Source organism: Centropristis striata, chromosome 14, assembly GCF_030273125.1.
Source record: "Centropristis striata isolate RG_2023a ecotype Rhode Island chromosome 14, C.striata_1.0, whole genome shotgun sequence".
Classification (NCBI taxonomy): Eukaryota; Metazoa; Chordata; class Actinopteri; order Perciformes; family Serranidae; genus Centropristis; species Centropristis striata.
In genome coordinates this window covers 10,462,927-10,481,090 of record NC_081530.1, presented here as the reverse complement: position 1 = coordinate 10,481,090, position 18,164 = coordinate 10,462,927, and the positions used below count along the sequence as shown (strand labels likewise).

General features: G+C 39.9%; 1 protein-coding gene across 1 annotated transcript in view; it reads right to left on the bottom strand.

The window, feature by feature from the left end:
• Positions 1–9,703: 9,703 nt before the first annotated feature.
• pkib (protein kinase (cAMP-dependent, catalytic) inhibitor beta) overlaps positions 9,704–18,164 on the bottom strand; it is a 37,856-nt gene continuing 29,395 nt past the window's right edge. The window contains exons 2-3 of the mRNA XM_059349621.1: positions 12,211–12,362; positions 9,704–9,803 (exon numbers count right to left, since the gene is read on the bottom strand). Coding sequence (XP_059205604.1) covers positions 9,721–9,803; positions 12,211–12,352 — 225 coding nt within the window. The 5' untranslated portion in view covers positions 12,353–12,362 and the 3' untranslated portion in view covers positions 9,704–9,720. The remainder of the gene's footprint in view (positions 9,804–12,210; positions 12,363–18,164) is intronic.

Here is an 18,164-nt window from a genome sequence, read left to right as displayed (position 1 = left end):
AGGTAAGAGATCAAGTTTGTATGGTTTCATTTCAAATGAATATATATTTATTTATCAATAAACCATGAAGTTGTCAGGATCTGTGCCTGGCAGCTCCTCCATCCCCTTCTGTTTGTTGCTCTCTTTCCCTGTTTGTCTGATCCTCCTGTGTCTCCTCCCCTGTCTCCTCCGTCTGGGAGTGTATGGGCGTGGCTTTGTTCACATGCAGGACCAGGTGAACCTGATCCAGCAATCAACCCTCACAGTATAAGACCCAGGTCTTCTCTTCTCTTCTTATTGCCAGATTGTTTTGTCATCCAGTGTAATAGAGTGGCGTCCCTTGGCCTCTTTAGTGTGTTTCTTATCTCCTGGTCTTTGTTAGCTTGTGTGCTAATTATTTCTATGTTTTCTGCATTGCTTCAGATCATTGTGTCTCATGCTCCATTGCCTGCCTGTATGTGTCCCTGCCTGCCTGTTGCTTGCTACCATGTGCTTCTTTGGTCGTGTGAGTTAAGCTGCACCCATTCTGCAGGACCCATTCTCTTCACGTGCTGAAGCGGCGCCGCCATTACCTCATGGTGGACGCCAAACAAAAGACTTTGTTCTCTGTTCCTGAGCACTAGTCACCTCACCTGCCACCGCTGGATCCTGGGAAGACACTCCAGCCATTCCTCCTGCACTGGTTGCATTGTAACCTGCCTTCTGAGTCGTGAGTCATTTGGGTCCAGATCTTAAATAGTTCACAACTGAAGTGGTTTTGTTTGGAACATACATGGGCTTAGGGGATACATTTGGTATCCATTTAAACCATGCCAGACTTCAGACATATCTCTTTACATTAAATAATAAACACTAAAAGTGGTATACATCTAAACTTCAAATAAAAGATTGTGTCATTAGGGCCATAGGTCATTTGCACCGAGCACTGGTCCCTACAGCTATGCAATCACTGTAGGGACCAGTGGTCCAACGCACCAGTGCCACGACAAAATGCGCAAAATTTGCATTGAAGTGAATGGGACGGGCGAAAAAGAACAATAATTGGAGATTTTCAAATGTCTACTTCTCCGGCATCATTTCACCTAGAGACTCCATTTAAACTTTAAACAGTAGACACAAGTCTTGTGTATCGGTGTATTAATCCACGTTTCAATTGGTCATATAGTTTTTTTTTTTAATCAATCCCTGTTCAATGACCATGATCATTTTTGGAGAAATTCTGAGATTATAATGGGTGTGTATTGCATGGAATGTTCATGTCACAGTGTGTGACATCATCGCTCAGAGTGTAGAGGGAGGGGGAAAAATTGTCAAAAAATAAATTTGAAAACTGCGCTCCAGGCCGCAAATTCCACTCTACAGAAATAATTTATACATAGAAACGTAGGAAAATTAGTCTTCTCACTCACAATCCTCTGGTAAAGCTGTCAGAGTTCTAATTTGGGCGTAGGATGCACAGATGTGCCATATAACATAGTATAACATTACTAGTATTAATTGTTTGAAATCTCTGAAGAATCTCATCATGGTGTATACACACGACAGTAGCCCCCGTGGCCCTTGCAGAATTTCCCAAGAGGAAATTTTCTAGTTTAATCTGTAATAGTCTTACTTAAATAGTGGCAGGACATATTACACATGGCAAATAGATTTTAGTGGGCTTAACAGGTACCTTTACCTGAACATATGAAATGTTCTAATTACCCCATGTAAACAACTTGAAGTATGATTTTAACCAGCAGTTAAATCCTCCATTGTGGAAAGTGAATAGTAGTCTGGGTGACCTCCGAGTTTATTGTCTGACTGTGCTATCCAGTTTTTATTGCAGACTCTGACATGCAGAAGGAAAGCCTTGCCAAGCAGGAGCAGACACCAGCATGCTGCACCTGTCCTAACTGCACTAGGATAACAGATGTTGGTTCAACAAGAGATTAATGTATACACACATTTTGATATCTGCCAATTCAGCTTCTTAATCTGGGTTATTTTAGATTGTGTTTATAAAGAGCCCTGTGTTATGCCTAGTGTAAATACTGGGGCTGATGCTCTCTGGTAAATGTTGACATTAGTGGGATTTTAAATGTCTGCTTTCTTTTTCTTTTTTTTTTTTTATTGTTAAAAGATTTTGAGTTGAGTTACACAAATATATTCAGTCTTATGATTGGTTAAATTGCACTGATGTATGAATGACTCCAAACTATCAGAAACACAATGTCCATTTTCTTGTCTTATAATGTGTATATACTATTACTCAGACTATTCCAGTTTTATTTTTCAACTTCAGGACATTTGATTTCCACGTGGCTTCAATTAATCAATACATTAATAGACTTTTTTTTTTTGTAGAAAAATTAGAATTCAAAAACAAAAGGATCTTTTGTTTTTTTTATCCTCCAAAAGGGGTGTGGTGTATTGCCTGTGTGATGTAATTCCTCCATGTAGACTTCTTGTAATTTTCTCTTTTTTTTTCTCTACATTTTATCATAATTTAAACCTACAAGGTCACATTAGCGCTCACTTGAGGCTAACAGGGCAGCCCACCTTGCCTGACCCAGTTGACATCATGCATATGCCTCCTGTCCTCTTTGCAGACCTAGCCTTCAAATCAATTCTTCACCTTCCCTCGTGCTCTAAAAAAGCATGACTGCATACAATGCAACAAGGCCCAAGCTTCTCTCAAGGCTAGGTTACCCTAGCAACAAGTTACGTAGCAGCTGTCTGGAGCTACCTCAGAGTGGAGGAGGCTGTCTGAGCATGGAGGTGGAGACTAACAGCTCTATTTTAGCAAAAACAATCATTCTCATAAGGATTACACATTTCTATTTTGCTTGAATAAATTATAAGGATAAATGTAGGACATGCAGTCGAGCGATTGCTGTCTACTTAATAAATGATGCTGCTGTTACATCATCTATGGACCACAGCATCAGCTAACAACACAAGTGCCTTGCTGTGGTTGTGTCTGCAGAGAGACAAAGAGCCCTTGCGTGTGTGCATGGTCTCATCTCCTGTCAGCAGGGATGCTGGGACGCAGCCAGGCAGCCAGTCTGCATGATCACAAAGGTTCACCATGGCTCCAAACACATTTGGTACACACCCCTTTCGTTGTTGACGTCCACCTCCACAAGTAAGAAGCAGCAACGAGACGATTAAATTGAAATTAGCTCAAAAAGTGTTCATCAAACCCCCATCTTGCACGAGCATCGAGACAACACTGGGTGTGTCCGATTAAACTTGGTTTAAAACTGAAATGCATGTGCAGGAAAGTGAAACCGGAACCTCAAATTCATGATTTTAGCCATCATATTTGTGAAACTTTAGTAATTTATGTAAATATTGCTGTTAAAAATTGCATTTCTGCCATTTTCTTTGTGCCAGACATAACAAAGAAATTCCCCGGTCGCTGTGGGAGCATGATGTGAATGATAATTTAGTGAATGTCTCCATCTGCTGCACACCCACAGCAACTGCTGCATTATGTAACAGGAGTGTGCTAACATGGCTGGTTCTGGAAGGAACAGAAAGAGTGCATGTCTCGCCTCCGCCCATTCCTCCTGCACTGGTTGCCCTGTAACCTGCCTTCTGAGTCATGCATTTGGGTCCAGACCTCACAGAGTTCACAACAGAAGTGGTTTTATTTGGAACACACATGGGCTTAACCCTTTATCGGGAAGAACCGTATTTGGTGACTTCAGCGGATATCCAAAATAAAAAATAAAAATATTTCGAGAAAAAAGTTGCAAATTTACTTGATTAAAGTGGCAAATTAAAAGAAAAAAAAGTGGCAGATTTAAGAGAAAAAAGTAGGAAAAAAGCTTTTTTCTCGCAGATTCACCACTTTAAATCTCATAAATCTGCGCATTTTTTCTCGTAAATTTGCCACTTTAATCTCATAAATGTATTTCTCAAAATATGACCCCCCTCCCCGGGTTCGTATGTTTTTTTTATTTACACATTCTGGCAGCATGTAATATTCTCTAGGGTTGAAATTTGGAATTTGCAAGTATTTCAATGAGTGCCCTTTTAAGGGTTAAGGCATGGGTTTCAAACTCGCGGCCCGCGGGCCAATTGCGGCCCTCGTGACGATATTTTGTGGCCCCCACCTTGATATGAGTTTAATGTGAGTTTTATATGAATGGCACTTTACCGTGTTGTGTGTGGAAGGTCCCTTTAATTACTTTTTTTGGTCATTCTGTGTATTTTTTGGTCATTTTGTGTCTTTTTTTTGGTAATTCTATGTATTTTTTGGTCATTTTGTGTCTTTTTTTAGTAATTCTGTGTCTTTTTCTGTCATTTTGTGTCTTTTTTTGTGTGTAATTTTGATACTGCGTCCAGCAGAAGGAACAGAAAGAGTGCATGTCTAGCCTTGTGCCCCTTATACACTCATACTTTACACTTCAGGAGATGTAAAAAACGATTGGTGCCAGATCAAGTGGCTTTTCAGAGATGGTGGCTGTAATCAAATGGAATGGAGCTATGTAGTACTTAGCAGTGACAGAGAGGACGAGAGGTAGAAAAGTGTATAGTTTGTTTTGTTTTTTCATTTTTTAAAGGCTTTATATATCACCTTCAAACAGCACAAGTATTATAGCTACATGAGCTCCATAATAAATAAAAAAAACTCCCCTACATAACATAAAAGAGAAGTGGGAAAAAGATTTTAAAATCAACATAACAACAGCAGAGTGGAGAAGAGCATTAGGTGAAAACTTCAGAATCCCACAATCAAAATACTGGACTTTTAGAAATAGGGAACAAATACATATTTGGAATAAGTTATACTGTAAAGAAAGGCTGATCACTGCCTTTGGAAATATTTAATCAAATTAAGGAGATGAACTAAATGGTCCCCACCCCAACACTTACACTCACATGTATACACACACAGATACATGAACACGCATACACCCCTTATTTTCCCATTAGTTTATTTTAGTATATCCTATTATTTTTATTTTATTTAGTTTTTTTTTGTTGTTGTTTGTATGTTGTTTTTATTCTTATTTCTTTGAGATCCTCATTTGGGAAATACCAGTTTGCCTCGCATAGTGTTATTACGATATGAGATCTGCGTTAACGCTAATATGCTACAGTATGTTGATCACTCTGACAATTACAAAAAAAAAAAAAATGCATCATTGTCATCCAATACGCAGCCATAATTTTAATCACAATTACAAATGGCAAACAAAAAGTCTGAGTTTTGTCTTGTGTTCATGACTTGAAGGTTCACTAAGCAGGATTTTCCTAAAAAAAAAACCTAAAAAAACAAGGAGTAGACTCATACAAAAGTAATCCCTACCAATGATCACTGATGACACATTAGAACTGTGTAGCAGTGTCTGCAGAAGCCTTTCTTTCGTTTTAATTTCGCTGTGTTTGAATGCATCTGGTCATCATTCTTTGGGCACAAAGTATGTACAAGTATAGTACAAATAGCACCAAAAAATAGGTGAACAAAAAATAATTTGCCAGAATAATCCATGCCCCTTATTTTTCATCTGTAATAGAGGTTAAAATGCCAATAAAAACCAAACAAAAATTGGACTATCCCATTTACATGCACACTATGACTATGATATAACATGTTGACATCCTGCAGAACATGTTTACCATCTTACTTTAGTGTTATTTTTCAGCATGAAACACAAAGTGGGCCTACAGCTGATGGCAGGGACATTAGTGTTGCAGGTTTTTAGTAAAACTAAACATTGAACACTGAACTGATGGTCTAGATGAAAAACCAGGGGATAAATAATGTCAGCAGGCTTTATCCTCTGAGGAACACAAGTTTCTGTGCAAATTTCCATGGCAACCCACTCAATAGCAGTTGAGCTATTTCAGTCTGGAGTAGTGTACTGACCAACTGAACTCTGGTGTTTTAAAAAAGGTTAGGAACAAAATATACAATCAAGGCAACGGTAGATCAGCAACTGCTGTGTTCTTTGAAGTAAAATTACTGCTTTTTTAAACGATTTTGGTGGCTTTAAGGAAAGCATAGCCGGATATAACGGCTTCAGTTACCCATCAGATAGAGCTCTCTGATGGAAAAGTATAGTGGTTAAAAATGATCTCCATGTAGCATACAACTCATATTGATTTATAAGGTGGTCCTCTTTTTAGGTGTCTGTTTTGTACCTGCTGCTGTCCACAGCTTCAGTGTCAAATACATCATACAAGCCCATTTCAAAAATGCACGAGCCTACTGCTTCTTATAACTCACCAGGATTTAACAGTAGCACGCCCAAAAATAAGGTGCATTGTATGTATATGAAAACATTCAGTCAGCGACCACTTTATTTGATTGCGAGGTGTACCTAATAAAGTGGCCATGTGGTCTTCATCTACTTCAAGGTCGGACGTGTTGTGTGTTCAGAGATGGTCTTCTGCACAACTTGGTTGTAACCATAGACTGTATAAATAATGGACATAGTGACCGTGACGTCACCCATTGGTTTGTGGACTGCCAGTTTGAGGCATCAAGTTCAGCGTTACACTCGTTGCCATTTTGCGTCGCCATCTTGTTTTCGGAAACGTGGAGCAGGGAGAGGGATGTCACGACACCAGCAACCTGACTGACAGAAGTTGCTGCTAATTCATGTTAGCATTAACTGGGATGTTCCTTTTGGCTAGCAACAAACAATACAAAATGTACGTTACTTACCTCAGAAAAATGAACAGCGACTCCTTGGAGTGTCTGTTAGTCCAACCAAACGCTGAACAAGACATTTTCAATGAGCAAAAAGTTTAAATAAACTGCCATTAAGTGAAAATACAGTGAAAGGGTCAAAGTTATGAGACCAAACCGGTAAACGTCCTTTTTTCTTTTTCTAACTTTATTTACACGTTGCCATGGATACGCATTGCTTTTCTTCTCTACCGTTCTCTCCTGATGACGGCTCGCCTTGTTAGCCACCTGTCAATCAAACGCCCCAAATCATATGATTTTTTATCTTCTATTTTCTTCTAAATGGGGCCATTATTTACACTATCAACATCAAATTATCTTGAAGAAGATTGAGACCATAGTGTTTAAAGAAATGTCGGAGGTAATAAATCAAGTTTTCTCATTTTGTATTAAAATGAATGGACCCAAATGCTTCTGCAGCCGCCATCAGCACCCCCTGCTGGAATTTTCGGTAGAATTACTTCCTGGTTTGCCTCCCTGCTCAGACCAGGAGGTTCCCGCCTGGTGTAATGAGTGCTTCTCTGAGTTACTGTTGAACCAGTCTGACCTCTGGCATCAACGAGGCATCAAGGCTCACTGGAAATTTTCTCTTTTTCGGACCATTCTCTGTAAACCCTAGAGATTGTTGTGTGTGAAAATCCCAGTAGATCAGCAGTGTGTGAAATACTCAGACCAACAACCATGCCACGTTCAAAGTCACTTAAATCACCTTTCTTCCTCATTATGATGCTCGCTTTGAACTTCTGCAGCTCGTCTTTACCATGTCTTAAATTATAATTTAGTACAGTTTACAGGAGAGTTAGCAGAAGTCAGGATTAAAAGTTATTAGTGTAAAATTATAAGTTAGTAAAACTTACAGGAGAGTTAGCACAAGAAAGGATTAAAAGTTAATACAATGTAAAATAAAATTATAAGTCAGTTCAACTTACAATTGAGTTGACGAAAATCAGAATTCAGAGTTGAGCAAACTCAAAAGCAAAAACTTAAAATACTTAGTTTAATTGTCCAACTTAAAATTTTCTGGAAGTTTGTTGCCTTGAAATTTTGAGTTCAGCCAAGTTTTATTTTTTTGCAGTGCATGCCTAAATGCAATGAGTGGCTGCCATATGACTGGCTGATTCAATATTTGCGTGAACAAGCAGTTGAACAAGTGTACATATAAAGTGGCCGGTGAGTGTAAAAGTCAAGTACCAGGGCTGAGGGCTTTGCATAGAAATGAATCTTTTCAGCACACAGTTGTATATGTAAAGCTTGTGGGTTTAATATGGCAATTTCCACCACCAGATAGAATCAACACATGGGATTCAATCCAGGTAAGTAAAATATATGCACCACGTAGAGATCAGGACACTACAAAATACACCTCTGATTCATCAACCCCCATGAACACTTGCTCATCAGCATTAGAAGAAGTACAGCATGAAAAACAGAGGCTGGGCAGCAGCACACCAGGCTTTCCTTGTTACATTTGTGAAACACATCCACATAAAGACACAGCCACCGGCAAAACATCTTCAAATAGAGACAATTACAGAACACCATTTCTTTGTGGGTACAGTATGTGAATAAAGTCTGGTAATCATACAGATAGCTTGTATGACACACATGGGGTTATACTACAATACAGTATATATACAGTAGCAGTGAGTGGATAGCTGACAAATGTGGACTCTCGCTGTTTCTCGCTCTCCGTCTTGCATCCTATTCACAGCTCTGCTTATGTGTTGATGAGTGTGAACAGACTTTTTCTCCGTGCGGAGAGGCAGAAGGCGAGTGTGCTGCCATGTTCGGCGCTCGAAACACATTGTGGCGATAGTGTTGCTTGCTCCTCGTGCCCAGTCAGCAGGCATATGCTGCTGCCGCTATAAGAAGCATGTGCGAGGAGCCGATGAAGCCCTGCTGAAGTTTAACTGAACGCTTTTTCCTGACAAAGTGTAAGCTCTGCAGATGCAGGTCTGCAGAATGTTACAAAAGTGTTTTAATCTTTCATTTACAGTTCAAGCAGTAAAGATGCATTACGATACCTCCTGAGGAAAACTGAGGAAACATCAGTAGCCCAGAATAGTCGATAACAGTACTTGACAGAGAAAAGGACATAACACACGTTTTTTGGGTTGCAAACTGCCACTAGGCACATAATCAGAGGTTTGGAGAGTGATGAGACTTTAAAAAGCAGTTTTGAGCTAAATTCAAAAGGAAATCTTTCACTTTTTGCAGTACTAGAATGAAGCAGTGTGTATAATTCTGGCAGTGGGGCACTATTCTCTAAAGGAATGTCTCAAGATATGGACGGTTCTTCTACATTTTCACCTCACATCATATGGACACCTAAAAAAACAGATCAAATCCCTGGTCTGTGTTGCTAGGATCAAAACAGTCTGCAATGAGGGGTTAAAACTGTCCAATACAATGTAGATATACTGTACAACAGTCTCAGGTTTGAAAACATACAGTAGATCATACACATTTAGTGTAAAAGCAGAAGACAACACAAACAGCTCCCAGTTTTTTTAAATCCAATATTTTCTAATGTCGTGTACCATTTTGCATCCAGCTGGTTTGAAAAGCTTCGAGCCATTATTCTCTCTTAAAGTCCCCCCTATTGTTTTCAATGTCAAAGTACACACATCACTAGAAAACAAAAATCTGCAGGAAATGCAAGGAAATGGTAAATATTACAGTTCTATTCATCACTTCCTGTTTTTCTTTAGTTTTAAATAAATCATACAAAAATAGTAGTGTACAGTATACAATCTGTCATGGTCCCTTTGATTCTCAGTGTCCGCGGTGAGTGTATAACTCACCTATACAAACACACACTCACTGCTTCATAACTAAGTGACATCTGACTCTTTTCAGATAGTGCTGAGTGCCTGGATCCAGTCCTTGGGCAGTCAGTCCGTCACTCTCCCTCCGTGGCTCAGCTGCTTCACAAACAGACTGACTCAACACAGATAATCAGTCTTTCTCCTACAGGTCGCCCTCTAACTCGTCCCTCGTCCCGTCTCTCAGGTTATCTTTGCAGGTCCCCGGGGAGGTAAATAAACGAGTCCCTACGATCCCTCTTTCCCTTCTGAGCCCTCCGGTGGCGCTGGAGGCCCCTCCGCCGTGGGTGACTGGGCCCCTCCCGGACCATCTGCGCACAAACCAGAAAAGACACAGTAAGAAATATGTTGCAGTCACCCTCAAGGGCAGAAACACAGAACTAGATTGTCGAAGCTATTGCTGGTCAATACCAATTCTAGGGGCGGCTGTGGCTCAGTTGGTAGAGTTGGTTGGCCCCCAACTGAAGGGTTGGTGGTTCGATCCCTGACCGTTGCAGCCTACATGTCGAAGTATCCTTGAGCAAAATACTGAACCCCAAATTGCTCCCGATGCTGCGTTCATCGAACCAATGGTGGCAGGTGGGACCGTTTAGGGTAGCCTCTGCCACCAGTATGTAGTCTGCAGTCTGTAGTGTAAAGCGCTTTGAGTGGTCGCAAAGCGACTAGAAAAGCTCTATATAAGTGCAGGTCCATTTACCATTTACTTCATGACTGTTACATTGGGTGCTGAAATTCTTTTCCATTTGAGTCATTTGTTGCCCTTGCTGTGTTTGTGTTTTTTATGTGTGCAAGTTTCAAAACCACAAAAGTAGCATAGGGTCTCAGGTCTCCTCCTGTCTTACTTATGTAACCTCCTGACACATAAATAAAATAAATAAAAGAGCATCAATATTGTGTCTCACATACATATGGGATTAATTTAATGCTATAGCACGAATGTTTAAAGAGAACTGGATACATTGCTGCAGGCAGGCCCCATTTATTCCTATGACAATTGCTCAATGTTGCACTAAGTAAAAAAGTTCAACTTCCATGCTTAAAATGACCCAGATCTTCTTTCTGCACTGAGGGGCCAACAGAGCAAGCACACTAAAGATTTGAAAGGATAGAAAAACTAAAGGAATAAAACCACAACTGTACTTAATTAACTATCGGAGCATGCAAGATGAATTCTGTCATTATATTCCATACTCAGCCTAACAGTGGTCTGAATTTTGCAAGAGAGTCTGGCTGCAGACCTGCACTGTCAGGACCGGAAGTTGATTTGAAGCCTTTCAAAATAAAAGCGAGTCTACCGGAAGCACATATTTTTCCTTCCCCGTGTTTGTTTCTTGGGTCTTTATTTCATGTATACATTTTATGTGTAAATATGTTTATGTGTAATTCAAAAAAAGTCCAAAAAGCGATTCTTTCAAATTAATATACCTTACAGGACAATGTATAGTGTGCAACGTAACATTCTAGTGATTAAGACTGTTTCTGTTTCTTCGTATGACGAAAAGTTGTTGTCACTTGACTTTTACTCACCTTGTGGTCTCCACACTTCACATGGGGAACGAAAAATACGTGCTTTCGGTAGACTTGCTTTTATTTTGAAAGGCTTCAAATCAACTTCCGGACCTCACAGTGCAGGAGACCTCACAGTGCAGGTCTGCAACTTCCGGTCCTGACAGTGCAGGTCTGCAGCCAGACCCCTCTCGAATTTTGAACGCCTGGCACCGACACTCACGCCAGTCATGACGACTGACTTAGGACAATTCTGGTATGGAATTGGTCAGTTACAGCCCATTCCCAAGTGGCAATCCTAGCCCAAAGATGGCCTGAATGCTTCTTACTTATTCAACCCCGACTCTTTGGTCTATATATGGCTGCTGGATATGGCAGAGCTGGGGCTGGAGGACCAAATGTCACAGCAGAGTTAGCTCAACTAAATTGGTAGCTAGCAGCATCAGGCCTAGGCTGAATTTGAATTTGAGGTGATGTGTCATCATGTGCAATGAGGCTATTCTTTGTTTTAAAGACTTTAACTATTGTATATCCCAACAACCTGATATGGGCTGTTAAAGTCAGACTTAAACTCTAAGGCTAAATTACTCAGAATCTAGTAAAACTGACAGATGACATGTGCATAACATCAGGACTTGAATTACAAAGTTTGAATTTGCCTTGTGCTTAACCCTCCTGTGCTCTTGGGGTCCTTTTTGACCCCTAATATTTTTTTTCTTCATGTCCTAAAACTGGTCTAATGTCATGGGGTCCTTTTTGACCCATGAGGAGGATGGGTGTGATTCTTTTGTTATTTTTGCTGACAATCAAAAATGAACAATGCTTTCAAAACATAAATTTCACTAAAAGTTGACATAACCTACTCTGTGCATTCCCATCAAGAAATTATTATTTCACTATAACTATTGAAAAAAAATATTCGGGTTTAATTACTTTTTTTTCTCTTGAAATGAGGCCTGATTTTGTATATTTGACTAAAATTGACCAATAATAATGAAAAAAATATGGAAATGATATATAATTTTTTTGGTCATGTGTTGCCTTAAAAGGTAAAAAAAAAAAGCTGGTAATAATTTTTTTCTACATGTCCTAAAAAACAGTTTGTCATGGGGTCCTTTTTGGCCCCCTTAGGAGGATGGGTATATAGTCGACGGGAGGAGTACACAAGGGTTAATATTCTAACAATGAAAAAGATAAAAATGTGTTCTTTACCTTTGAGGGACAGCTCAGCCAGCTTCAGAGGCAGGTCGCCAGGGTTTACGCCTGCTGGTGAGCCCAGGATATCAGGCAGGGCATTTCTCCTCCCCGAGCGTCCCGAGGAGGCAAAGTCCAACACTGGTTCTACTTCCGTCATCTCAGGACCACTTTATGATATAAAAGAAGGACAGAGTACAATGTTAAATGTTGTCCTGGCCTTGAAAACCGTGCTCTACAACAACAAATAAAGAGTTGGTTAGCTTAGCAGCTCTGTAACACAAAAGATCACCCTGGAACAGAGTGGTGCTTTATAAATAATAATACTTCAAAAATAAATTCAGTATTTGTTTTTGCTAACATGGATTGCAACATCATGTAGAATCCAGCTGTTTGCTTGGTTTGTTAGTTAGCTAGCTCTTGTGAACGAGTCAGCATAGATAACTAATAATATAATAAACAAAACTGTATATTGCATTATTACAATGTAAATTAAGTATTAAGGATGTCCATTTGTTATATTACACCCCTAAAATAAATGATTTTTTAGTGTCGTAGCCTCTTCTAGACAGTGTCCTTGCTCTTTTGCCCTTTCAGCAAAAAGGATCATAAAGTATGTAACTGTCAAGTAAAGTAACTAACCTGAAGGAAACAAAATAATTCAACATCATTTCACTTTATTCAATGTAAATTCTGAAAGTCATCCATCATTTTAGCTGAATTAACATTAGCTGCCCAATTACAGTATTATTGCTTTGATTGCTTAGTTTGTTAGCTAGCTAGCTCTTGCTAACTAGTTCACTCGACATGGCTTAAAGAAAGAGGAAGATTTGTAGTCATGTTGGATATTAAGGTGCATCTTAGGGCTGGCTATTTGAGCTTTCTGTCTCTCCCGTACATGGCAGGTGCCAAACAAAACAGACCTAAACTGACAGTAATGTTGTGTGGTTGTGTGTGCCGGTGTTGTTACGTGCGTAATGGAAAGAGCGCCGTTGCACGCGCACATAATGTGTGTGTAGACAGGGGCTCATGGTCATGATCTGTCTATGTGTATATCGTCCTGTATTTGGCAGGTGCCAAACAAAACAGACCTAAACTGACAGTTATGTTGTGTGTTGCCCGGTGTTGTTGTGTGCGTAATGGGAAGAGCGCCCACTGTTTGCGTGTGTAGAAAGGGGCCCGTGGCGAGTTTGTGTCCAGGGTCATGATAATCCGTCTATGTGCATAGCGATGCTCAACAAATAAAGGTCAAAGACAGGTATTTAGCAGACGCTTTTCCCCAAAGCAAAATGGACTTGCAGCGGGGGGATTGAATCCCGGTCTCCTGGATGTCAGTCGAGGACATTAAAAAATGCAAAGTAACCAGAAAGTAGCTGCTGTGCAAATTTAAGTTTTGGGCTGCTTGAGCTAAGGTTGGCCATGCTGAGAGTCTACTGTAAAGATTGACAGATTGCGGGGAACATAGGACCCTTTTCCAGAAAAAACATGGGGAACATAGGACCCGAGGAACATAGGGATGACCCCTGAAGGTAACATCAAGTCAACTTAAGTCACAGTTTTAACTGTAAATTCTTAGCTAGCTATTAATGATATTTGTTAAAGTAACATTAACTAATTGACAGTGTGCATTTGTCTTGCATGAAAACCCAGTGCAGTTAGCCAATTATTTATTTAATAAATGCCATTTTAGTTCATTAAATTCTAATGACATTGCTTTTGGAAATTGCTGGTATGTAACATTTTGATCAACAGAGCACAGCAGTGGCCATCTATCTCGACATATCTCAGAAAACAAAATGTACCTAATCTGTTTAGTGATTTGAGCGCCAAGAGAAAAGATTTATCATTGAAGCGGAGGATGAGTCTGTCTGGTCTCATGGCAACCAGCAGCTGGGGAGTCAGCTCTAGGCTACACTGGTGACAAGCAGAATTACATCCCTCGTCACACACACACACAAGCACAGCGCACACACAAATACAGCGAGCCGCAGTTGCTATGGCAACAATACCGAAAAAGCACCACTGGCAGGTAATCATATGACACAAATCCATTCTCTCACTATCTCACTTTCTCTTCCCAGTCTCCCTCTTTTGTTGTGTTACCTCGCTTTAAATAACCATACCATTCCGTGGAGCAAAATCCCATTTCCAATCCCTCTCTTCCAACAAAGGAATGACATGTGAGTTAATGCGCCCTTGCAGCTATAAACTCACACACACACACACACACACACACATGCACACACAATCTAGATCTTGCGAAAAAGGGCCACAGGTTGGCCATCTGTTAGCCTTAAGCCCTATTGTAGCCTCGCCCATGAGCTCATGTAAGCCATAGCAGTGAATTGTGGCCTATTTTTCTTTTAAATCAATTCCATGAGTAAACATATTTCCTCCAAAAACTTTCACATAATCACATGTTGATAACTAAGCCCGTGTCTCTGCACTTGGCTGGGAGAAACAGACAAGGTAAACATAAATTACAGCCTTTGCATTTGATTGAGGGTGACACATGTAGAATTTGTAAACCTATAATCATCAAATTAAATGTGCCACCTGCAATTACCATCATGTTTTATAGCCTTTATTTAACACCAGAACTAATGTTAGTGTTATAAATGCTACAAATCATCCACAAAGCTTATATGTCTACCCTTCCCCTGTAGCATCTTGGCTGTACTGTACATCATGAACATACAGTAAGATACTAATAATTAATGCATTCATGATTTATTGATGTCAAATGCTGTTGCACATTTAATGTTCAACACCCTTACTATAGTCTGATCAGGGCCATAGGCTGAATTTAAATATTGAATGTGAATATTTTAACCAGAAACCAAAGAAATGTAAGATACTAAGGGATGGGATTTCATAAGCTATAATTGATACTGTTACCATTATCGATGGTGCCTATCTGTCTTTTATTGATTCCTGATCAATGTCCTGTGAAGAAAAAAACATTGGCCAACAAGGTTTTCCTGGAATGCCACATTGCGTAGACAGACTTTGCAGCATGGTGATTCAGTCCTTTCTTAAAATGATCATTTTACAGAAATTAGAAGTAGCACTATTGCCATCTTTTAGAATGAAGTCCATCCATTCCATCCATCCATTTTCAAAGTATTCTTGACGTTCCTTTCCCCAGCAACGTTTTCCAGCTCTTCCTAAGGGACCCTGAGGCGTTGCCAGGCCTGGTGAGATATACTCTCTCCAGCGTGTTCTAGATCTTCCCCAAGGCCTCCTACCAGTTGGACGCGCCCCAAACACCTCTAACAGGAGCCATCCTTACCAGATGCCCGTACCTCCTCAATTGGCCCCTTGCGATGTAAAGGAGCAGCGGCTCTTCTCTGAGCTCCCTCCGGATGTCTGAGCTCCTCACCCTGTCTCTAAGGCTGAGCCCAGCCACCATACGGAGGAAATTCATTTCAGCTAATTGTATCTAGAAATGTTCCGATACCATTTTTTCCCTCCCGATACCGATTCCGATACTTGTGCTGTGGGTATCGGCCGATACCGAGTACCGATCCGATACCAGTATGTTATAAGAAAAATATTATACTACACCTGCATGACTGTGATATGATTATCATTCTGGTAAGGCCTGGCTCAGGTTAAACCTTTGTAAAACATGAATAAATACAGCAGATTCAGGCCATTTTCAGGGTCCGGGCGCATACTCCCCCAGAGAACATTTTTGCCCTAAAAGCCTAAATTTGGTGACTCTCACACATTCTAATGCCACTATTCCATCATTAATCATTGCATATTTTAGAGAATTATCGTAAAGGAGAATAAGGATTATTCTATGTTTTATTTAAGGCATCGTATTTTGACTGTCTTCTTGTAAATTCTGTGGTGGACTCTGGTAACACATCCATGTGCTCTGATTTTGACACAAGCATTGGAATCGGAACAACTCTAATTGTATCCACGATCTCATTCTTCACTACCCAAAGCTCATGGCCATAGGTGAAGGTTTGAACATAGATGGACTGTCAAATCGAGAGCTTTGCCTTCTCTTTCAGCTCCTTCTTCACCAAAACGGTCTGGAAATGAAGCCATAGTTTAGAATGTTCTCCTCTCCATCATGGCTCCATCTTCTTCTACATAATATGCCTTTAACTATCAGTGTTAGTCCAGCCCTGATTGGAACATCTGTTTGGTACCTTAAACATTAGCTTTGTTCATAATCACATGCTTTTTCTTTTGACTTGTAGCATCTACCCCAGGCTGTACTGTTGCATACAATTTGGACATACTACTCCATCATAATATGGTGCCTTGAATTTTGACTGGCTGATATAAACTGTGCACAGGATATACTAGTACATCCTGGTAATTTTTGGTGTACAGCATTTGACATACTATGTATTTGGACATACTAAATCCTTTTCGGTCATACTAACTATTCCGATATATTTAGGCTGATTATTGATACACGATATATATCCCGATATTTTTATCGCAAAGTGAGAACAAATGTTCAGTCAAAGCCAAATATGACATGTCACAAGTAGTTTTATTGAAACCGTTTATTTAAGTGAACATAAATACTGAGTACCTTTTTTTAAATCAAAGCTCCATAAAGTGCACATTTAAATAAATAAAAAATGTCTTAAATAAAAGCTGCAGCTTGCCTGGAGCCAGGATCACAGTGCAAATTTGAACTATATCTATATATGCAATATGGTCAAATTCCATATCACAATTAAAAATATATCGATATATCTTTTATATCGATATATCGCCCAGCCCTACTAACTATTATGGTAAGGTTGTTACTGAATTGCAAATATAAACAGGTGGTGATTTTTTTTAATATACTTTTGCTGTGCAAACCTCATTTACTTATCAAGCATTTCCTCTGTTTTCAGGTTCTTCACCATGGAGACGTGTGAGAAGTTTTTTTCCAAGAATTCAAGGTAACACAAGTGAGTAATTGCTATACAAATGGTAAGTATTCATTGAACTCCCCAGATCATCATAGAAATATCAAGGACATGGCCTCACTGTCCTCAGTGACAGCTATGGCTACACTGAGTTCAGGTCTCTGAAGTGCAGTGAACTATTCTGTAGCTGCGGGCCTGAACTTGGCCTTTCAGTTGGATCTTACTGTAGGCGTCCTGGGAAGCCAGAACATTGTTCCAGTTTTCCTTCTGTGGCCCCACGTGTCAAAGCTGCTCTTTGTCCTGGTTCAGAGGCCAAAGCTAAACTGAAAGTCTGACAATAGGAGTCTAATCAGAGCCGAGCAGCAGGAAGGAGGACACTTCACACAACTCGTCTCTCCTTCCTGATCCAGTCCGTCTGACAGGCTTGTCAAGCTGAACAACTGATGATCACTGCACAGGATTTATCTGTGAATCTGGATAATTAAAAGTAGACTGTGGTTGAAATATTGACCAGCTGTAATGTTAGCTCTATATATTGACCTTTGGTTTAAGTGACAGCTTTCCAGTGTGATGTGGGAGGATTTTCCTTATCAGCTTCAGGGGTTTTAATCTGTAAAACCTGGAGGGGAAGATACCCCAGTCCACCTTAAGATGTTTCCCCAGCTCAAATAATACCCATATTTTTCCCCCCAATCATTCGGTTAACGTGCTGTAAAAGAAAAAAAAATCTGATGTGCTCTCAGGTACGAAATAAGGTACTCATTTAGAGTGAATCAGTTCTTGTTAGTACCCCAACTAGTGCTGCACGATTATGGCCAAAATGATAATCACGAGTATTTTGATCAATATTGTAATCACGATTATTAATCACGATTATTCATCATGTTAGGGAAAACATCTGTATTTTTATTGCACTACTTTTAAACAACCAATAGGAACAGTTTTTAGTGTGTGCACAGAGTGTCTGGTGCTTGTTGTAAACAAACAGAGATCGCTAAGTGAACAGCAGTAGCACATACACTGTACAGCTACAGAGCTAACTGTTAGCCTATTAGCAATTTGCAGACTGGACACTGAGGG